This window comes from Stigmatopora argus, chromosome 17 (genome assembly GCF_051989625.1).
Source record: "Stigmatopora argus isolate UIUO_Sarg chromosome 17, RoL_Sarg_1.0, whole genome shotgun sequence".
NCBI lineage: Eukaryota > Metazoa > Chordata > Actinopteri > Syngnathiformes > Syngnathidae > Stigmatopora > Stigmatopora argus.
The window spans coordinates 12,583,270-12,605,779 of NC_135403.1; the positions used below are offsets into that span (position 1 = coordinate 12,583,270).

At 43.3% G+C, this 22,510-nt stretch overlaps 2 protein-coding genes across 7 annotated transcripts; both read left to right on the plus strand.

Annotated features, from left to right (window-relative positions):
* The first annotated feature begins 1 nt into the window (after position 1).
* Positions 2-9,878, plus strand: vps41 (VPS41 subunit of HOPS complex). 3 transcript variants are annotated; one of them, XM_077623886.1, is made up of 28 exons: positions 2-212; positions 465-503; positions 1,118-1,156; positions 2,105-2,212; positions 3,536-3,613; positions 4,318-4,392; positions 4,879-4,941; positions 5,031-5,096; positions 6,174-6,293; positions 6,366-6,512; positions 6,576-6,642; positions 6,702-6,799; positions 6,867-6,996; positions 7,064-7,298; positions 7,364-7,445; positions 7,510-7,602; positions 7,676-7,803; positions 8,006-8,150; positions 8,223-8,264; positions 8,332-8,382; positions 8,467-8,604; positions 8,680-8,734; positions 8,808-8,948; positions 9,016-9,152; positions 9,228-9,327; positions 9,398-9,442; positions 9,517-9,596; positions 9,665-9,878. In XM_077623886.1, exons 1-28 carry the CDS (start codon positions 195-197, stop codon positions 9,743-9,745), a joined length of 2,601 nt encoding a protein of 866 aa, XP_077480012.1. In that variant the 5' UTR covers positions 2-194; the 3' UTR covers positions 9,746-9,878. The 3 variants fall into 3 exon arrangements, with proteins under 3 accessions (XP_077480012.1, XP_077480014.1, XP_077480013.1); XM_077623888.1 differs by lacking the exon at positions 465-503; XM_077623887.1 differs by lacking the exons at positions 2-212; positions 465-503 and adding an exon at positions 518-870.
* A 120-nt stretch (positions 9,879-9,998) lies between these two features.
* Positions 9,999-22,209, plus strand: LOC144091501 (uncharacterized). 4 transcript variants are annotated; one of them, XM_077623882.1, is made up of 12 exons: positions 9,999-10,202; positions 10,792-10,984; positions 11,056-19,048; positions 19,123-19,213; positions 19,299-19,368; positions 19,422-19,533; positions 19,609-19,740; positions 19,827-19,916; positions 20,536-20,679; positions 20,742-20,926; positions 21,000-21,184; positions 21,309-22,209. In XM_077623882.1, the coding sequence occupies exons 3-11, from the start codon at positions 11,057-11,059 to the stop codon at positions 21,181-21,183; spliced, it is 9,000 nt and encodes a 2,999-aa protein (XP_077480008.1). In that variant the 5' UTR covers positions 9,999-10,202; positions 10,792-10,984; position 11,056; the 3' UTR covers position 21,184; positions 21,309-22,209. The 4 variants fall into 4 exon arrangements, with proteins under 4 accessions (XP_077480008.1, XP_077480010.1, XP_077480007.1 ...); XM_077623884.1 differs by having other exon boundaries at positions 11,056-13,025; positions 13,113-19,048; positions 21,000-22,209; XM_077623881.1 differs by having other exon boundaries at positions 21,000-22,209.
* The last annotated feature ends 301 nt before the right edge of the window (positions 22,210-22,510 follow it).

The following is a 22,510-nucleotide window of genomic DNA, read 5'->3' on the forward strand; positions in this document are numbered from 1 at the left end:
ATACCCAGAATCCTCCACCCCATAATTACTGGCATGTGCGTCAGGGTCGCAGTCCGTGGCTAACAAGGAACACTCTTACGATGTCGTTAATATTTTTGTTTATGTCGGAAACATAACCATGTATTTGGGAAATATTTAGAAGGTTTCAAGGCCGAGCATGGTGTTTTTATTTTGGGGCATGGTGCAGTGTAATTATGGCGAGAGCGGAAGAGGTAAGACTACCATGCTAGCGACTGTCTTCCAATGTTGATGCCTCTAACATAACTAATCACCTAGCAAACTAACTAAAATATATATCAATATTGCGTAATTAACCTTAAACATATTTTATGTATAATTCAATGTCGGTCCGTCAAAAAAGAGTTAATGTGTCTTAAACTTTTGGAAACAGTCTGCATTTCAATGCACTGTACTTCTGACGTATGACGACTATATGATTACATCTAATATGTGTCTCAAAACAGGGGAGAAAAGCAAGTAAAGAATTTACCGACGAATCTGAGGTAATGTTTTTTTAACCACGGAGCTATTTATGAATAAGTACTTTTGCTCAGCGTCCTGTTTTTCATGAAAAATGCATGTCAAAATGTGCACTGTTCTGTCAAGGAGAGCAATTTCGCGCCTTTGCACCAAACAAACTACGATACCCAGAATCCTCCACTCCAGTATTTCGAGCATGTGATTCAAGTTAAAGTCAGAGTCGCAGTCTGTTGCTAACAGGGAGCAAACACGCTTACGGTCTCGTTAATATTTTTGGTCATGTCGGAAACGTAACCATGTCGTTGGGAAAGCTTTAGTAGGTTTCAAAGCCCAGCGTGGTGTTTTCATTTCGGGGCACAGTGCAGTGTAATCATGGCTGGAGTGGAAGAGGTAAGACTAGCATGCTAGCGACTGTATTCCAATGTTGTCGTATAACTAGTCACCTAGCGAACTAACTAAAATGTCTATCCATATCGCAATATTAACCTTAAACATATTTTGCATATAATTCAGTGCCGGTCCGTCAAATAAAGAGGTTATATGTGTTTTAAATATTTGGATATAGTCTGCATTTCAATGTATTGTATTTTGACGTGTGATGACAATAATATTAAATCTAATATGTGTCCCAAAATAGAGCAGAAAATCAAGTGAAGAATTTACGGATGAATCTGAGGTAAGCTATTTATGAATAAGTAGTTAAGCTCAGCGTACTGTTTTTCATGAAAAATGCATGTCAACATGTGCACAGTTCTGTCAAGGATGGGTGAATTTTTTTTAAAGTACAATAAAACCTCACGATACTCTTATGGTCTCAATAGAATCTTTGTCATAAATGTCAAAACACCCATTCATTCTGCGCATGTTTTTCTGATCTGTCAATAGTTTGAGTAACTTTCAGTGTTTGCTTTGACACCTGAGGGTCCAAAGGAGACTAAATAAAATATAGTTTCATGAATCAAAGTGGTAGGAAAGAAGAACAAGGCTTAAAAAAACAAAAACGACAAGCCAAACATTCCATACTTTTAGAATAACAAAACATTAAATATAAACTATCTGTAAGGATCTTAGTCGATCATCTTAGCAAATAAAATAGACAGACGTGCCTTGAAATGATGTCAAATGTATACAAATAAAGATCTTTAAAGTACATGTTAAAAAAGGTTAATATTGCATTTTCATTTTTGCCCAAAGTAGCTTAATCCACACTTTTGCTTTCTTCATAAAACAAACTTAGTGTTCCCAGCCAGCAACAGTGATGGGCCGGTGGGTCACAGACCAAATATTACTCTCAATTGGCTTTATAAGCGAAGCTCCACAGTCTGTGGGGTGCGTCGACTCAAAACACTGTTATGTCCCACCGAGACGGACAGTAGCATGGAAAGTGTTATTTTCCAAAAACAATCCACTCGACGCTACTATATCTAGGCTATTTCCTGTGTATTATGGTGGGGAACGCTTTGATGCGAGAGCATTTGTCACGGGCTTTGCCGCCGTAACAAAAGAGAAAAAGCCCCACCGAATCCCCCTGCCGAGAAACTAGCCACTTTCAAACTTTTGCCATCTGTTGTGAGCGACTTGGCTAATTTGCAGTTTGTCTGACTTTGTTTTTTTGGTCAATCAGGAGGAGGAGAGCGAGGAAGAGCCTAAGCTGAAATATGAACGACTCTCCAATGGCGTGACAGAAATCCTTCAGAGCGATGCAGCCAGCTGTATGACTGTCCATGACAAGGTAGACGGTGGGTCACGCCACACGGGGTTTTGGATTTTATGTTGTCGAAGTTTGTTTGGCGGGGCCATTCTTTTCTCACCTGCGCGCCGGGTTTTCTCCCGGGGAAATGCGCCAGACGCCATTGCCGTCTCAACTTTTCAGGAGGAAGCTGACAAGTCATCGTGACGGCAGAAGCACAAGTTTGAGCGTCATTACCTCCTCCAAGGAGCTTTTGTTTGTTTAGTACGTCATACAGAATTGTACCCAAATATTGGTTGTCATGCTTTACCCAACTATTGTAATTTTTATACTTTATACTAAATTTTACAGGACCATGACTTTACCAATTTTTATTACTGTGTATTTAATTTCATCCAGTGCTTTATATGCATGGTGGGCTGCCAGGTTAACATTCTTAAGTATGTTTTTTTTTTTTATTTTAGAGTTGAGAATGAATGAAAAATTACGCCAATGTTGCTTTACAGTTCTGCTTTACTTTGACAACTTAAGCCCCAAACTTCTGAATCTTCCCACAATCAAACAAGTCACATTTTACATTCAGTAGAACCCCTTTGTCGTCACACCCGGGCGCCGCCCCACCAAATATTCCCCCTTCTGCCCGTTAGCACCACGCGCACACGCGCATGTGTCCTCATATTTTAAAGCATCTGAATGGGGATTTCCGTTTGAACAATCCCGCGTCCCAATAAATCCCTTTTAAAAGTTGCTGCGCCTCACGAGCCTCCAACCCTTTTATTTATTAAATTTATTTCCTGCTTATTTTATTTGGGAAGATTGCGGCAGGCTCTATGTGACACGCTCAGCTGTGCCTGTAAATATAAGCATTTCATTATAGGCTGCACTCAAGCATGGTGCTGGGCCACATGCCGCCAAGAGGAGGGGGGATTACGACGGGGTGCAAGAACACACTTAAAGCCACACTTTCTCTTCTCTCCCCGCCCACCCCCATACTTTATTTTTCCCAATGGACACGCACGCACCGCTGAAGCACAAAAAGAGCCAGAAAAACACTTGAAAATAATAGCTGTGTGTGTGTAGCTTATTTTTGGGGCGAAAAGGTGAAGACAAGTCAGATGTACGGTGCATTTATTATGCTGAAGCATTTTAATTTAAGAAGAAGAAATGCCATTTCACACTGCCTGACTTAATAAAGAGCAATGGCAATTTCACACTTTTGCTCCCAAGCTCAGCCAATCCTTACCCTTACTCTTTTTAACTTTTTTTTTTAATCCTTTTCACCTATGCACACACTTTCATTTTATTATTCCAAAATCTTGTATTACTCTCGCTGAATTATGACTTGTGTGTGTTTTTTATGTATAGTTTCTTGCTTTGGGGACACATTTTGGAAAGGTCTTTCTATTGGACATCCAAGGAAATGTCACGCAGAAGTTTGAAATTGTGAGTATAAACTACAAAAAAGGACAGACTTTAATACTTAGAATCACGGTCAAATCCACGACATAGCCTGTACGTAACCATATCGCACCGCATCAAATAGCACGTCTTAATATTCAATATTTACCTGAAAATATGTTAAAAGAAAGATTTCTTTGATTAAAACTCTTTTTATTTCCCAAACTAACATTGGTGTCTTCATAGCCAGTCTGAAACCAGAAAACCTTATTAAATAATTGCAATTATTAAGACAAAATAGAAGTTTACCATGTTGAGTCCCCATAGTAACTTATAGTTTACAGTTGAGTGATAGTCTTAGCATAACAGTTTTGTGGTAGCTAACTGTACATATGTATTTTATTTTTTAATTCCCAGCCACTCATGGGTAGCCTTAATTAAATTTTCTGTATTGTCTGCGGACATTGGAAAATTCCCAGTGCTTAACAAACTTGACTAGAAGCTTGTTAGCATATCATCTTTGTCTTAGCATACTGTAGATACTTGTTTTTGGGTTAATATGTCAACCCATTCAATCAAAGTGAGCCATAACTTGTTTTTTTTTTGGAACAACACCATGAATTCGAAAATCTCAAATAAATTCAGCTAGTATTGTCCCAGCATAGCAGCTTCGTCGTAGCAAACTGAATGTTCAAAATGAACCTCAAATACTCCAAAAATAAGTGCAAGTGCTTTTTCTGCCCTATCAGAGTTTGGTGAAAATCAACCAGATCAGCCTGGACGAAAGTGGCGAGCACGTGGGCATCTGCTCCGAGGACGGCAAGGTGGGAGATCTTCCATCTTTCGAAGCAAAGAAGCGGCACATCGCCCTTTTCCATCAACACTGCTTATCTGCCGTCCAACCTTTTGCTAATAAGTTCGAATTGTGATATTGAGCAGGTTTGAAGGATCATGTTTCCGTACCATGGGATGGTTATCTTCATTAGCAGCATCTGTCAAGGCTTCAAGAGGCGGGGAGGGTCTTATATCTCTACAAATCTAACCTAATCCTAATTGATGCTCAGATGGCATCAGGATATGGTATTATTTTCCCCTTAGATGAGTATCAGGCACTTTTACAGTACACATGAGGTGGTCCAAAAGTCAGAGATGAACCAAACCTGCAGGCTTTTTCCCCCCAGATTCCAGGTGTTCACTAATTGACCACCCGGTGGAACAAATCAAAGCCAGTTTATTCCCTGTTTTTTTCCTCGAAGGCGGCAATTAAAGTCGGGTTGTCGACTAAGTCACCTTTTTTGCTCTTTCTCCAGGTGCAAGTGTTCGGTCTGTACACCAGAGAAGGCTTTCATGAGAATTTTGATTGTCCAGTTAAAGTGAGTAACAGATGGACTAACTTGAATGATGCAAACCATCCATCCCATTCCACTTTCCCAAGTCCTAACAGTGTCATTTGTCCGGTTAGGTGGTGGCATTACACCCACAATTCTCCAAGTCCAACTGCAAGCAGTTCGTCACTGGCGGCAACAAGGTAGGTCCCAGTAGGATTTTTAGCGTTATTCACAATTTCACATTTTATTCCTTTGTTCATGATACTTGCTTAAAACGACGGTTCTTTATACACCTGTCGTGAACAACCACATCAACAAAAAATACTTTTGAGTGTAGCAATTTGTGGGGGGTTTTGAGTTAAGAACTAAAAAATGTCTTGGGTTTAGCAAGATGGAATCGTGTACCTTAAGCGCTGTGTATACATTTGATAATGCCGTTTGGTATTTTTAGATCAAGCATACTGACATTTATACAACAAGCAACTTTTCTTTCCCCCATTATTGTTAGGCCGCGTTGCCATTTTCTTTGAATCGCCGCCGATTCCACTCGGTGAAGGCCTCGGCGAGGTGCCTGCAAGGGAAATCAATGCGCCTCGACGGGAGACGCGTCCCGTTCCAAGGAGAAATTCGATGTTTGCCTCCGCCGTTCTTTTGTGGCGCCGTCTCTTTGTGGGCCCAAGCGTTTATTAACGGGCGCGTCTCGCTGAAAGGTTGTAGCTTTGTGCTGCTTGGATGTGGATTGAAAGGCACGTTAGCCAGTGTAGATTACAGCAGGGACCAGTCAGATATTAGTACAATTGAGAATTGATTGATTGCTGACATGCAGTAGCTCAACATTGGAAACAGAAAGTGTTATTTTGCCCATGGTTATCATTAACGTTATAATTAAAAGGTTTTTTGAATATATATATATATAGTCTTCCCTCGATTATCGCAAATTCACTTTTTTGCGATTTTTATTTTTTTCTGATTATATATTATGCCTAATGGGGTTTAGATCAGGGGATATCAATTATTTCAAATTTTCTCTAGTTTTTTTGTATTATTATAATTTAATATTTTAATCAGCTATGAAAAATCACGATATAAAAATGAAGATTCCTTTTTTTCTGCATGCACTAGCCCCTGAATGTTTGTTTTTACTCACCATGCACTTCATTAAATATTCAAACAACTGCATTTTTCAGAAAGACACTTTCTGTCTTCCAATCGCCTGATGCTACACTGCCCTCTGCTGTTAAAATGGAATTACTGTTGACTCATTTTTCTTTTTTAAGCTCTTATTGTACGAGCGAAACTGGATGAATCGTTGGAAGATGTCCCTCCTCCACGAAGGCGAGGGTTCCATCACCACCGTCAAATGGAGAGCCAACCTCATCGCTTGGGCTAACAATGTGGTCCGTCTGTCTACCTCTGGAATCTTCATTTGTATGTTAGTTGAAAACTGAAAGTCATTGGTTTTGGGTCAGGGCGTCAAAATCTACGACATCAGCACCAAGCAGCGAATCACCAACGTTCTGCGTGACAATGTCACCTTGAGGCCAGACATGTACCCGTGCAGCCTGTGTTGGAAAGACAACAGCACCCTCATCGTGGGATGGGGGACGTCCATCAAGGTTCGGAACGAGGTGGCCATTTTGTGAGGGGACATTTGTGTCATTTGATGTCTTTTCTCGTAGATTTGTGTCGTCAAGGAGCGAAATCCGACGGATATGAGGGATCTGCCCAGCCGTTATGTGGAAATAGGTATAGGAAAATTATAGCGTGTTTGCTTTTCAAATCAATGACATTTTTTGGCTTTGCAGTTTCCGCCTTCGAGACGGAATTCTACATCAGCGGACTAGCTCCGTTAGCCGATCAGCTGGTCACCTTGTTCTATGTCAAGGAGAACCCCGAGCACATGGTATGGCGACGACACAACACATCTACGTCGCTCGCTTTTGGTATTTTTGACCTTTGCTCATCTCCAGGATGAAGAATTCCTGGCGCGGCCTCGCTTAGACATCATTCAACCTCTTCACGAAACTTGCGAGGAAATCTCCTCGGACGCGTTAACCGTGCGCAACTACCAGGACAACGAATGTCGTGACTACCGACTCGGTCAGACCGCAGTACTGTCAAATCAGATTAAATATCTGTGACACTGACAGTTTTTTCCCCCAAACAGAACATTCCGAAGGCGAATCGCTGTTCTACATCATCAGCCCCAAAGACGTCGTCGTTGCTAAGGAGCGCGACCAAGACGACCACATCGACTGGTTGCTGGAGAAGAAAAAGTACGAGGAAGCGCTGATGGCTGCCGAAATCAGCTTCAAGAACATCAAGAGGCACGACGTCAAGAAGATCGGGATGGCTTACATCAACCACCTGGTTGAGAAGGGCGACTACGACAGCGCCGCCAGGTTGATTTCGAACAATAAAATCTGGCCATTTCTTTCAACTTATTTAATGCGCATTTTTCTCATAGGAAATGCCAAAAGATTCTCGGTAAAAACATGGAATTGTGGGAAAACGAGGTGTACCGATTCAAAACCATCGGACAGTTGAAGGTAAGTCTGAATGCAAATCTTTGCAAATTACCGTTAAAATGGCAATTCTTGTCTTCAATTGTAGGCCATCAGTCAGTATTTACCCAGAGGCGACCTACGACTTCGTCCCGCCATCTACGAAATGATTTTGCATGAATTTCTCAAGACGGACTACGAGGTATTTGCAGTCCGGGCGACGTTTAAGCCGATTGACGAGTAAAAGGTCAAAATGTTGTTCTACTGCCGCTCAGGGTTTCGCTACGTTGATCCGGGAATGGCCGGGAGAGCTTTACAACAACATGGCCATTGTGCAAGCGGTCACCGACCACCTGACCAAGAACCCTATGAACAGCACGTTGCTCACTACCTTGGCCGAGCTGTGAGTCATAATTAAACACGTGCTGCCATTGACGGGGCTCGACGTTTAATTCATCTGAACAAATTTGAACTTTTTTTTTTCTTTTACATCGGGCAAATTCAAAATAAACATGCGTGAAATGTTTTGCTTGGTGATTTAACAAATTCTTTATTTTTCCTGTTTATTTATTTAGTTTATGGTACAAATCAGTTTTTTTCCCCAGCTACACGTATGACCAGCGCTACGACCGAGCTCTGGAAATCTACTTGCGTCTACGCCACAAGGACGTTTACCAACTCATCCACAAGCACAACCTCTTCTCTTCCATCGAGGATAAAATCGTGCTCCTCATGGACTTTGACAAAGAGGTTTGTTTGTCCCACGTCTCGTCGCTTTCCCGTGCTTGCGTTTTCTTCAATACATTTTTTTTCTGGGGGCAGAAAGCCGTCGACATGCTTCTGGACAATGAAGACAAAATATCAGTGAGTGCACATAATCATGTTTAATGTCAATTCTGACACTAATAGCTTTTTGGGTTGTTTTCTTCAGATTGACAGGGTGGTTGAAGAACTTGCAGACAGACCTGAGCTCCTGCATGTGGTAAATTTACTGTCCTTTTAAAGTTGACCACATTTATTCACATTTCCATTTTTTAAAATAACATCTTTTTATCTTTCCGCTCAGTACCTGCACAAGCTGTTCAAGCGAGACCACCACAAAGGTCAAAAGTACCACGAGAAGCAGATCGGCCTGTATGCGGAATTCGACCGTCCCAATCTGCTGCCGTTTTTGAGGGACAGCACACACTGTCCGCTGGAGAAGGTACGAATCATCTAAAGCGGACGCACATCTAAATTTAACAATTTTACAAAATAATTTATTTTCTGGCGGGGGCAGGCTCTTGAAGTTTGCCAGCAGAGACACTTTGTGGAGGAGACAGTCTTCCTTCTCAGTAAGAATGTACTTTGTTAAATTCAGTTTGATGCCTCAACGTTGGTTGTATTTTAACACCGTCTCCTTGACAGGTCGCATGGGCAACTGCAAGCGTGCTCTGCAGATGATTATGAAGGAGCTGGAAGACGTGGACAAAGCCATCGAGTTCGCCAAAGAACAAGATGATGCCGAATTGTGGGAGGACCTCATCACCTACTCCATCGATAAGCCACGTAAGAAGCCCGGCGATCACCTATCTAGACCATTTCGACATTTCCCTTGAATTTCCTCAACTCCCAGCATTCATCACGGGACTCCTCAACAATATCGGCACGCACGTCGACCCTATTTTGCTAATTCATCGCATCAAGGAGGGCATGGAGATCCCTGACCTTAGGGATTCCCTGGTCAAGATTCTCCATGACTATAATTTACAGGTCCATATTTTCTCCGTTTACCGAATCCTTTGAAAATAGTAAAAAAAATAATTTGTCTTTCTTTCAAATGAAAAGATAATGCTACGGGAAGGCTGTAAAAAAATTCTTGTGGCCGATTCGTTGTCACTTCTTCAAAAGATGCATCGCACGCAGACCCGAGGCATCATGATGGACGGTTAGTCTTGTTTTTGGGGACATTTTAACCACAAATTGCATATCGAAATTTAGACTTTATTTCTTTGCAGAGGAGAATATTTGTGAATCATGCCATGTGACGATATTACCCTCAGGTATGTAACGGTGGAACTTTCTACCTATAACTTTATTTCTGCAGTGGTTTTGAATAAATATGCTGGTGTTTCAGACATGGCCAAATCTTTCAGCGTGGTGGTTTTTCACTGCAGGCACATGTTTCACAAGGAATGTTTACCTTCAACAGGAACTGTAAGAATGGGTAATATCTTAGCTATCCAACATGAGTACGGCCTTTTATCTTCTGTTACTATTTTCAGACTCCCGGACTGCAGTTCTGCAACATCTGCAGCGCAAAGAGGCGTGGACCAGGAAGTGAATTTCTAGGGATGAAACAATAACTTATTTCCAAACAAAAACAATTCTTGCTATTTATGTCCGTATAATGCAATTCCGCTCAACTATAAGCATTCCGCTTGCTGATGATGGTAAATTATGTGTGGAAATGAGGAAATAAAATCTGTTTCAATTGTTTTTGTGGGTTATGGTTGTTTCATAATGATTTATTATTATTATTATTGTTGTTTTTTTCTCTGCAGGTAACTATCACTGCTCACCTCCATTATTCAAACGCATTACTTTAAATTGTCCAGAGTTAAACGTGAGTATATATTTTTTTTAAACTACTTTTCTCATTTTAGGAGACTTTAACACGTTGGTTCCGTAAACTATTTTAACAAAAAGAGGTGAAGAAAGTGACGTGAGGAACGTCACGTCCGCCGTCCATCTCCGGAAATACAGTCAAATTTTATTAACAAGAAAAAAACCAGCTGGTTTACGAAAAAGAAAAGCATCAAAGTGAGTTTCGCCGTCCATTCTTCCACTTTTCCTGACATTTTTAGAATGCGAAATGTTCAATTAGAGACTCATTTAGCCTGTGGGGGCTGCTGCTTTGTTTATATAACACGCGAGCCGCGTTTTGTAGCCGAATTGCTAGCTTTAGCTCCACTACCTCCACGGCTGTGCACTTGTAGCTAACAGGTTAGCCACCATTTGCTACTCAACTATCCTAGTTATTACTATTACTATTGCACAATTACGTCGTTTGACCGCAAAAGTGATATGTTAGGATAGTGATGCACGTGCTAACGTCATAACAATTGCGTGAGGTGACGCTTTCGTTATCTGCGTTGTTAAGCATCTATTTGGCAAGTGTTTACGTTATGGTTTACGTCACTCACTGTCGAATGCATGTTTGTATTAAATATTTCTGAGACATTCCCCTGTTTTCTTTAACACTCAATTGAGTGGGTGTATTAAAAGTGCTACGGCAGGTAAACAAAGGACGTGGACATCTATAGGGACCTTTTCTGATTTTAACCGTTATTTAAAATGTGATAGACGCCTCACATGGGGTTAAAAAATGTTCTCTGTGTTGCTTTTATAGTGCATGGTGTTTTCAAGATGATCATCACTGCTCCTCTCGCACAATGATACCAACACTGACCTGTGAGAGGGGGGTCCAGACTGAAGAACGGGGGGAAATTAGTCGTTTATCGATTGTTGACACCACTAAATTTGGGAGGAAGAAAATAACATAGCAGCTCTTTTCTGCAGGATAATCTTTTTGGATTCTTCAAGTAAGACATTTCAGCGATCGGTTCGCACAGTCAGTCATTTCATATTTCACTTGGGGCTTTGTTATTCACAGAATGCCAGCCTCGAAGCGAGGAACCGAGGATGAGGAGCCCCTCGACCACCAAGCCAAGCTGAGGCGTTTGGACGACGATGATGACGAAGAGATTCCAAATGAAACTGAACCGGCAACCAACAACAGGTCCCTCAAAGACATTTATATTCAAGAACACGCAGAAAGTACTGCTCCTCGGAGCAAGAGGAAACTTTCAGGGGAACAAGAGGGAGGGAACGCGGCGAAGTCATCCCGACGCAGTCCCTCAATTAGTTGCACTTTAGGTCCAACCGTTACAAAACACACAAGTGCCTCCTGTTCAGACGGTGTTTATATAGAATGCAATGACGGTAGGACGCCCGGCAGCCACGATGGACTTTTCACAGGGAGTGACGAGAACGACTCGGTCCTTGTACGAACTACCCCGGTCTGCAAATCGCCAGAGGTGAGTGAAGCGTTAACATTTTCCACAACAGAATTTGTACAGAATGAACACAGTTACGGTCGAGCATCAGACTCCAGTCCTGACCGCACAGAAAACACCACGCAGGAAACGTCAAGTTCACATGCTACGGCAGCTAGCACAAAATTCGCCGCTGAAGAAGAGGATGGAAAAGAAGCAGAGAGCCAAAGTCTTTTGGCTAATGACTCCCTTGAAGCAGACACAGGGCAATCTAATTCAGAGGCTCCTAGCAGCAGAAGCCAATCGGTTGTAACGTTTTGTTCCACCAATGGGGTTGTACATGCTGACATGTTTATCCATGGGTTAAATTGTCAGACAGATTCGATATGTGGAGGTGCCGAATATCTGTCACATCCGAGCGCTACAGTGGAAGAAGTTTTGGTCGAAAGTTCTAACCTTGAAGCTAGCCGTGAAGAAAGTTGCACCTCTGAAAGCCTTAATGCACAGATTGAAGAAACGCAAACAAAAATTCCTATTCAAGATGTCACAGTGGAGTGCGAGAGTCAACCCGAAACTGAAGAAAATGGAGGCGCAGACCTGTCTCTTTCAACAGAACCCACACCACACCAAGTCCAGGTTTCTGATTTGACTACTGAGAGTCAAAGTGATGAAACGACTTCAGCAGAGTCTGGTGGATCCCTAGTACCTCCTACTGAAGAAACTGTATTTACAAGTCCTTTGCTTTCAAAAGAAACGGAAAACACGGCACAAGCGAATCAAGTTGAAGAACGGCAAATAGTGCCCGCAGCTGACCAAGAGAATCAAACTGAAGAACATCTAGCAGCAGTTAAGGCGGCTTCTAACGTAGGCTGTAATGAAGATCCATCACAAGATAATGAAGCAGTGCCACAACAGCTGCTCTGTCTAGCTGAGGAAAATCCAACGATGTCCAATAAAACCCAACAAAGTCCAGATAGTAAAAATTTATCAACAGAGCAGTCCAGTAAATACAGTGAAGAAAATGTGACAACAAATGCTAAAGTTAGTCCACAAGAGGTCCTCACAGACTGTCAGGGTGAGGAGAGACGTGTGGAATCTGCAAATTGCACCCAGAATATTTCCTCTGAGCAAGTGCCAGCTTCGCCTGCATCCAATACAAGCCATCAAAGTCAAGATAATGAACATCTAACAACAACAGATTCCAGTAGAAAGACTGAAGAAAATGTGACAACGCACACTGAAGTTGGCCCACAAGATGTCCTCAGAGACTGTCAAGGTGAGGAGAAAGAGATGGAATCTGCAAGTTGCAGCCGCGATGCTTCCTCTGACCAAGTGCCAAGTTTACTTGAGGACATCAACCAAATAACCGACGAACAAAACAAGACCTCCATTGAGGTACTCCATGAATGCGTCGCCGCCGACTCGCAGCATCAGACAGACGAGGGAAGATCAGAGGCCGCGTTGCTTCCTTTTGAACCTTCCACAGCAGCAGTGAATGAAATAACCATCATGGCAACGCCAAGCTCTGAGAATGCGGGCAATTCACCAGAAATAGACCAACGTAATAACAATGAAGCAAGCAGTCACGGTGAGTCTAGTCCTCAAATGACTCAATCTTCACAAAATGAAGACAAAGCGATCATGGAATATAGTCCCTCAAATGTGTCTAATGCAGGAACAGTGCAAGATGCAAACTGGCAAGACTCAGCGTACAGCGAAGCCCTAATAAAAGACAACCAAGAAGACGCAGAACCATCTCACCCGAGAACTGAACACGAAACAGAGTTGCCTCAAACATCAGCGCCGAACGATTCTGATCCAGCTGAAAGTGATGATCTTGTGTCCGAGATTTGTGAAGTTCAAACAGATCCAGATTGTGTAGTGATTCCAACTTCCACTGAGGAGTTACACATCCAGAATGAAGCCGTTAGAGAAGTTGTTTCAGAGGGTCAACTCAGTGGAATTATTCAAGAAACAGCTGACACTACTAGCGCAGAGGCTACTTTAGTTCAGCAAGTTGAGCAGGTGACAAACGTTGCTTTAGCTGTTGTTGATTCTGGAAATTGTAGTCTTGATCACATGAATGTTTTTTGTGAATCAGTTCAGCCAACATTAGAAGAGGAGACACGTTGGCAAGACGAGGACGCTACTGCAAAGACGATCGGTAATCGAGACAGTGTAGGAGAGGCATCTGAAAGAGGTGAAGTTCAAATTCTTGTTTTTAACCAAGTGGCTGACACCGCTAGCGTAGCCCTATCTTCAGAAGAGCAGAGCGAGGCAGTCAGTCGGCCACACTTTGAAAACCAGATAGTGTACGAGCCCATTAGTAGTCCAGAGAGTAATGAGGATGCAGATACTGCTATGGCTTTGGGTAATCAAGCTTTTGTGTCTTTTAAGAACATAACCAGTATTCATGACAGGAAGGAGGCCTTGTCTACAAATGACTGCTTGCAGCTTCATCATTTGCGCTATATAAATGATGAAACTGTTAACGCACACTTGGATGTGCAAGCAGGAGTTGAAATGACCTCCACTTTTCTAGAAACTGATTCAGATCTAGAAGCTGACTTGGCTTCAGAGAAGCAAAATGTGGTGTCTTCGGTGTCCGAATACAAGATGCTAGACCTGCCTACTCAAGAAAGTATAGAGGTTAGTCATTTGCACCAGGAATTTCATGAACCAACTGAAGACCAGCCAGATGACCAGGTAGCGGTCGCAATGGAAGAGGTACAGCAGAGTCCCGTTAAAAGTACAGACAGCCAATTACACTTCAAAGAAATTGAAAAAGAAACTGAAGAAAAGTCACATTCCCAAGTTGAAGATGAACTAGCTTTTCAACCGACTACCGCAGTTCCAGAGAGTAGCAGAGATGGAATAGATGCTCCGGCCGTAGAGAAGCAATGTTTGGTGACTTCAGAGGACGGACCTCGGACTCAAAGCACGAAGGAAGACTCGTCTACTGAGAAAATTATGGAGACTATTCCTTCATGTTTGGAACGTCATGAAAATGCTGAATCACAATCAACAAATGACCAAACAACAATTGAAATGGAAGATGTACAACAAGCCACCACAGTTCAAGGAAGTAACAGAGTCGAATGTGGTTCAACAGATTTGGAGAAACAAGATTTGCTCAAGATAGAAAAAGCACAAACCACTCAAGACACCAAGAACAACATCTACCTTAATGAAAGTCAACCTGCCAGCCATTTGCTAATTGAAAATGATGACGGCGCCAAAAATGATCAGATAGATGTCCAAGCAGCAGATGAAATGAAGGTTCAAGAGACTAGCACACTAGAAGAAGGTAGTCCAGAGAAAAGCAGAGATGAGGATGATGCTGTGACCCTGGAGAAGCCGTGTATAGTCTCTTCAGAGGATGGACCTAGGACCCAAATCATCAGGGACCTGTCTACTGACAAAAGTATGGAGGCCAGTAGTTTGCTCGACGACTCAAATGATGACCAACCAGAAGTTGAGATGAAAGATGTCCCACAACATACCACCACGGTTCAAGATAATAATGGAGACGGGCTTGTTGTTCGTGATTTGGAGAAGCAAGATTTCATGTATTTAGAGAGTATCTCTTGTACTCAAGACAACGATATGGGGACACCCCCTAATAAAAGTGTCCAGGCTACCGTTTTGCTGCTTGAAAATTATCAACGTGCCATAGAAGATCTGACAGATGGCCAAAAGGCAGGTGAGATGAAGGTAAACCAGACCACCACAGTTCAAGAGAATAGCAGAGATGAAGATGATGCTCTGGCTTTAGAGAAGCAATACATCATGTCTTCAGAGGAGGAACCAAAGACTCAAAATATTGTGAACTTGTGTAATCAAAGTACAGAAGACAGTCATTTGCATTCTGACTCCAATGAAATTGCTAAACAAGAACCAGCAGATGACGAAGCAGCAGTTGAAATGAAAGATTTACAAAATACCAACACAAGTGAAGACAGAAAAGAGGTGGTTGATGTTAGTGTGTTTTTAGAGAGCATCCCCAGGACTCAAGACACAAATGAGGACATGCCTCCTAATGAAAGTGCACAGACGATTGTGCACCAGAAAATTGACGAAAGCTCCATAGAACAGGTAGACTGTAAAGCAGCAGTTGAAGTGGAGCTACAACAGACCACCACAGTTCAACCTAGCAGTCCCGCAAAGAACAACGTTCAAGATGCTTCTCTAACTTGGCAAAAGCAAGACTTAGTATCTTTGCAGGATGGATCTGAGACTCAAAACGCAGAAGACGTGTCTACAAATAAAAGTACGGAGGCCAGTCCTTCGCACCTTGAATCCAACGAAAGTGCAAAACAGCCTGCGGCAGACCAAAATGCAGTCGAAATGAAGGACATGCCACAATCCACTAAAATTGAGGATAGTAATGCAGAAGAGCTTATAGTTAGTGATATGGAGAAAATGGATTTGGTGTATTTAGCGAGTGTTCTTAATACTCAAGACCCAAAGGAGGATACATCAACTAACGAAGGTGCACAGACGGGTCATCTGCACCTGGAAAAGGAGGAACTTTTCAAAGACAAACGAACACCCATTGAAGTGGCAGTTGAAATGGAAGTACAACAAACCACCATAAATCCAGAGAGTATTAAAGAGTTGACCAGAAATGAAGATGCTGCTGTGGCTTTAGAGGAAAGCAATCCAGTTGTGGAGGTTAGCCAAGAAATGACTGAGGAACTGTTTACTAATGAAAGCGTTGAAACTAGTTGTTTGGATATGGAACATGAAGACATTGCTATAAAGGATTATCCAAATAAAATAGCGTTGCAACAGACGAACACGGTTCCAGATAGTGTTCCACAAAGTTACGGAGAAGAGGATGCTGCAGTGGCGCCAATGGAGAAGCCAGATTTAGCATCTCCAGAGGATATCTCAAATAAACAAGAAATTGAGGACTCACACCTGAAAAATGAAGACATTCCCCTCAAAGGAAAAACAGATGGGCCGGCAAGTGTTGAAATGATGGAGCTAAACGAGACCACCACAGTTCAAGAAGGTAGCGCAGAGAATAGCAGAGATGGCGAAGTTGCTGCACCTTTGGAGAAGCAGCACTTGATGTCTTCAGAGGATGGAAGTAGCACTCTAATCATGGAGGATGTGTCTTCAAATATAAGTATGGACCCAAGTCATTCAGACCTTCAATGTAACAAAAGTGCAAAAGAACAACCAGCAGTTGAAATGAAGGACGTACAAAAATCCACCACACTTGAAGATAGTCATGAAGAAGGTGGTGTTAGTGATATGGAGAAAATTGATTTGGTGTATTTAGCGAGTGTTGTTAGTACTCAAGACCCAAAGGAGGACATCCCCACTAAGGAAAGTACGGAGAGCACCGATCATCTGCTCCTGAAAAAGGATGAAGGCCCTAAAGAAACCCCCGCTCTCGAAGGAAAAACTGCACCTACGGAGTTTGAGGTTGTTGCAAATATTTCTGAACACCCGCCAAATGACCTCCCCGTGACGGCACCTTTGGTCACCCCTGGGGAGGAGCTCAAAGAGGGTACATCTGAGGAATATATTATTCTGGAGCCAGTCAAAGAAGAAAAAAATGACTTAGATATCGTCTCTGAGGCCGTTGCTGTATCAGGTCTCTCCTATGACTGTTTGACAAGTCAGGAGAGTCCAAATGGCTCGTTCCCGGCGATAAATGGACCCCAGCAGACTTTCCTCTTAAAGCCTGTAGAGCAGACCGCCACAGTCGAAGATGTTGCAGGGACACCCTCATGTGCAAAGACAGAATACATAAGTACGCTTCCGTCAGCAACGCTAGACCACGTGGTTCAGCCATCATCTACCGTGGTAGAATCATCTGGTTCTCAATCTCAAGGGGTGAATTTAGTGGTGGAAGAAGGTGCTGGGGCTGACCTGGGCCTGCAGGAGTTCCAAATTCTGCAGGACATGGAGATCGGAGAAGAGATCGTCGTGGTTGATGTTGGAAATGAGGACGAGAGTTTGGTGTTAGTAAAAGACACGGGTCAAGCACCTTTGCTTCCGAAGTCAGAGGAGAAGACGGTAGATGAAGCTGTTTCAAAGACCGGCGATTCATCAATGGCGCCCGATGTTAACAGCAACGTAACGGTTGAGAAGCCCAAGAAGCAAGAAATGAACACCCAAGCCAGAACCAAAGCGCGTCTCGCTGCTTTGGCAGAACAAAAAGCCGCTGCCATGAAGAGGACAGCCAACAGACAGCAGCTCAACCTCTTAGCCTTGTGTAACGAAATTGCCGAGGACATCGCCACGGACAGCATGCTGTTAAAGAGGATTGAGGAGGAAAAACAAGCGGCTGTGGCGAAAGGTGAGGCCGCCGAGAAGGTAAATCCACCCGCCAAAGAAGAGGAAGTAGCCGCCGTTGACGTCAAACCCCCCGCTGAGGCTGAAAGCTCCTCGGCGCCGCTCCCCCCCGCCGAGGAGCCCCCCGTCGTGCAGCCGCCTCCGGCTGAAACCAAGCCGGCGGAGGACCCGCCGAAGAGGCGTTTCTTTGTCTCGCAAGTCTCCGTTCCCCTGAAGGCGCACGAGAAGAAGAAGTTAACGCGATATCAAAAGTTGAGACAAGTTGAGCTGCAAAGGGAGAAGATGTCATGGGCACGCATGAAGAAGATGAAGTCAGACCAGGCAAATCAAATCTTCTCGGACATGGACTGGCAAGCTTCAATGATTCCACCCAGCCTTTTTTCCACCAATTCCACGACAGCCACCAGCGAGCCAGCCAAAGCCAACTCCTCTCCTCTCCCAAGTCCTGCCTTAAGTAGCAAACCCGCATCACCCAAAACGGAAGCTCCCGTGGCGGAAGCCCTCGAAGCGGAGGCTCCTAAAACGGAACCCCCAAAAATAGAAACCTCCAAGACCGAAGCGGAAATTAAGCCAGAATCCCCGAAAAGGCAAACGCCCCCAGCGGAACCGGCCAAACCTGAAACCACAAGGGTGACCAGACAAAGTATTAAGGCTCAGACCTCTAAGGTGACCACCCCTCCGACTCCCACCCCCAAAGTTACCCGGTCGTCCACCAGAAGGTCTCTGCCAGCAGTTCCCCCGCCCATGCCCAATGGACTTAAGGCAGCAAAACCTCAGCCTGTGGAGTACAAGCCATACAAACCACGACCCAGGTATTCACCTGACGATTTTGAACTGGACGACGATCCTCTACCACCCCCTCCGAAGAGGACTATTCCTCCGCCTCGGCCTAACCAGCCCCGCGGTCAATCCGGTCCCCTGGTTCAGTTAAAAGCCACACCTCCGCTTGCCAGCCAGGCAAAACCGAAACCCCCAAGCACCTCTGCGGGACAGATCCCAGCTCAATCAAAGCCCACGGCTTCAACGGCTCCAACGGCTTCTCAGTCCAAGCCTTCGTGTTCTCCTCGTCCAAATCCTGCCGCCGCCTCAACACCCCAGCCCAAAACCCCCATAGCATCTGCCCCCAAACCATCTTCAACTGCAGTTCTGCAAGCAAAACCCGTCCCAGCTGCCACTCCATCGCAGCAGACGGGGTCCGTTTCATCCCAACTCACTCAGACCGCCCTGCCAGTGGTTTCCAACACATCCCAGATAAACCTTCCGCCGGCTCTCGATACAGCTCCTGACACGGCAAGCAAGGTAGCAATTTTAATTCAACTTCAAAACATGAACCATTTTTGATTATCTGTCTGAAATCTCTCGTTCTTCGTCAGGTCGCCAACGTTTTCAGTTCAAGTCCAGCTAAAAGTCCTCCCTCCAAAGAGAATCCGTCTGAGGTGCAGCAAAGTGAAGGAAAACCTGAAGGTCAGCTTTTTTTTCTGGTGACCTCCCTCTATTGTGAACCCCCACAGACATTTGGACTTTACAACAGTCATTGTTTTCCCTACAGTTGACGATCAGTGCCAAAAGACTGAAACCGCCCCGAAAAGCACAGATGCCCCAGAACCACTTAGTCAAGAGTAAGTCCCAGCCACCGTTTTCCTGCAATCTGTGTTCATTCTATAATTTTTAGCAGTGCTGTTCCAAAGCCGCAAGACGTAGCGACTCCACTTTCGGACGCCTGTCTGCATAGAGAAGTCAAGAAACTAAAGGAGGCCGACAAAGACGGCACCCAAACTATCATCGTAGGTGGTCAAGCGACGGAAAACCGTCTCGGGTCGACGGACAAAGAGGTTTACTCGTGTTTTGTTGTTCCACAGGATGCTGGACAGAAGCACTTTGGAGCCGTGGCCTGCAACGTGTGCGGGATGCTGTACTCGGCCGCCAATCCCGAAGATGAATCGCAGCATTTGCTTTTCCACAACCAGTTTGTCAGCGCCGTCAAATACGTGGTGAGACGAAAGAAACCCAAAGCCACTTGCTATCGGACGGCAGATTGTCCGTATTTATCCTGATTTTTCTCTCCGGTTCATTTCAGGGCTGGAAAAAGGAGAGAATCCTGGGAGAGTTCCCTGACGGCAAAATCATTTTGGTCCTGCCGGAAGATCCCAAATATGCGCTAAAGAAGGTAGCTGTTTTCAAATAGATCTTTTGCGGAATTTTAATGTAGAGTTGGGGGATATGACAAATTGTTATCACAATTTTGAAAAAAGAAAAAGACCAGTCTTTTTATTTCAAATATGAAACTTCAAACTTCTGTCAATAAGTAAATAAATGACCTTTCTCGTTATTCAAATTTGAAAGTAACTGTTACCTTACTTTAGAGGAAAAGAGTATAAAATAGGATTTAAAAAAATATTTTTGTTGTTCTGTTGTGCAAAAAAGATAAGACAACTCCCTCCTTTCATTATGAAAAGTAAAGAATAAAACCTGCAGAAATTTTGACAGGCCTCTTTATTTTTATACATTTGCCTTCAAACCAAATGTTGATGTGCAATGTGAAATAAATAAAATAATCAACTGAACATCACAACAGCAAGCAGCCTTGGCTGGAACTAGGGTTCGTCTCGCAACAGCGCCACCTTTCTTTGTGGTGGTTGAATGGTGTAAATACAGTTTAAAATTCAAGATTTTTTGTAATTAAAATTTTTCTATATTATTGAAGACAAAAACTATTTCACAATAATTATCGTTATCCCTTTATTGCCCAGCTCTAACGACATGATACCTGTTGTACTACCTCTCAGGTTGAGGAGATCCGGGAGATGGTGGACAACGATCTCGGCTTCCAGCAGGTGGGGACAAAATGTCCTTCGCTGACCAAGACCTTCCTCTTCATCACCAACGACAAGAAAGTGGCAGGATGCCTCATAGCCGAGCACATAAATGAGGTCAGATACGTCCTAAACATTAGTTTGGTTCGGACTCGGAATCACCCGGCCGCCTTTCACAGGGCTACCGAGTGATCGAGGAACCGGAACCCGAAGGCTCGGAGCGGGAAAAGGTGATGTTCGAGCGCCAGAGGGCCTGGTGTTGCTCCACCACGGCCGAACCTGCGCTCTGCGGAATCAGCCGCATTTGGGTGGTGAGCATGATGAGACGACGAGCCATCGCCTCGCGTTTGGTCGAGTGCCTCAGGTCAGTGCCGAGCCGCCGCGCCGCCGTCGGTTGGGCGATCCGAGCAAAACACGGCTCGTTTTCCCGTCCACAGAAACAATTTCATTTTCGGTTCTTACCTGAGCAAAGACGAGATCGCGTTCTCGGACCCGACGCCCGACGGGAAGCTCTTTGCCACGCACTACTTTGGCACCTCGCAGTTTTTGGTGTACAACTTTGTCAGTGGGACGCACCCAAAGGCGCCCAAAACTGATTCCGTAATGACGCTTGACTCCTGAGGTGAGGGCGACGCCAAAAGTGGACTCCCCCTCACCAAATGATGTCTGATGGACCTCAAGTTTTCGCAAAAAAACACCTTGGTTTTAAACTCAGGATGAACAAATTTCACTCTTCACGTTCACAGATCAAATTTATTTGGGAAGTCCCAAGTATTATGGCCACCCTGAAAAGAAGAAATAATTACACTACAAGAGCATTTTGGGAGAATGAAATCTGCTATTTTTCAAGGTAAATCTAAAAAAAAAGACTTGAGACTGGCCAACTTTTTGGGGCTTTTCTCCAGTACTACCAAGTAAGTCTTGAAATTTCACCTTTCAAATCTACTATTTGTTTTCTTGAAAACGTAACTTCTTTGTTGTTATTCTATTGCTTTAATCAGGGGGGGATATCGAAATGTACCTGAAAAATATTCCACTGTTTTAGGATTTTAATCTTAATTTGTATTTTAAAAATTAGATCATTTAGCTCAAATTTCAATCTTGTAGTGTTCTTTGTTGAAATCAAATTTTCACTGCGGCCCAAATACGCATTTTATACATATTTTATTCCCAATTGAACGCAGTGTTTACCAATCAGTACCTGCTTCATTTTATTAAAACTCTTGCTTCCCCCATCATGTTTTATCACATTTCAAACTCACAATGTGTCCAATTTTAAATCCACTTGGCAATGTCTAGAAATGTAGCTTGGGATTTTTTTTTTTTTTTACAGTACTTCAAAAAAAAAATCACCTTTATGCCTGTTTTTCCAAGCTGAGCCATAAACTGTTTGCTATTTAAGCAGCAGGGCATTGTAACCTATACTGTAAAATTATTATTATTTTTTTCATTCAGTCTGTCCATTTTGCCCTTTTTTTGTTGTGCCTGCTTTTAATTAACAGCGTGACTTTATTTTAATTTTATTTTCATTTATTTTGACATAGTTAGTTTACAGTATCATCTTCCTATCAATTTACACTGTATAATATCAAACGGTTATGTAGATAATGCTTACTATAACATTTATAATAAACAATGTGGAAGGTCTTTAAGGCTCTTTTTTTTCCGCCCTCCTTATGACTTTGGTTTATACAAAAAAAAAGTTGTAAATATTTATTTAAGTAATAAATTGTCAAAGCATTGCTGTCTTTGCCGGCTCACTTTGTTTTGGCAGCGACCTCTACTTGCCGGTGGAGTAAGTATCCGTTTTTTCTTGAAGCATTCCGGGCGTTTCTGGAAGTTTTAACTGGTGTGTTTTGCTTTTCTTTTTAGCGCATTCCTCAAAGCTCCTGTCACAACACGGGTCGCTCAAAAAAACACGCTTGGATCAACAGGAGCGTTTCCTCAA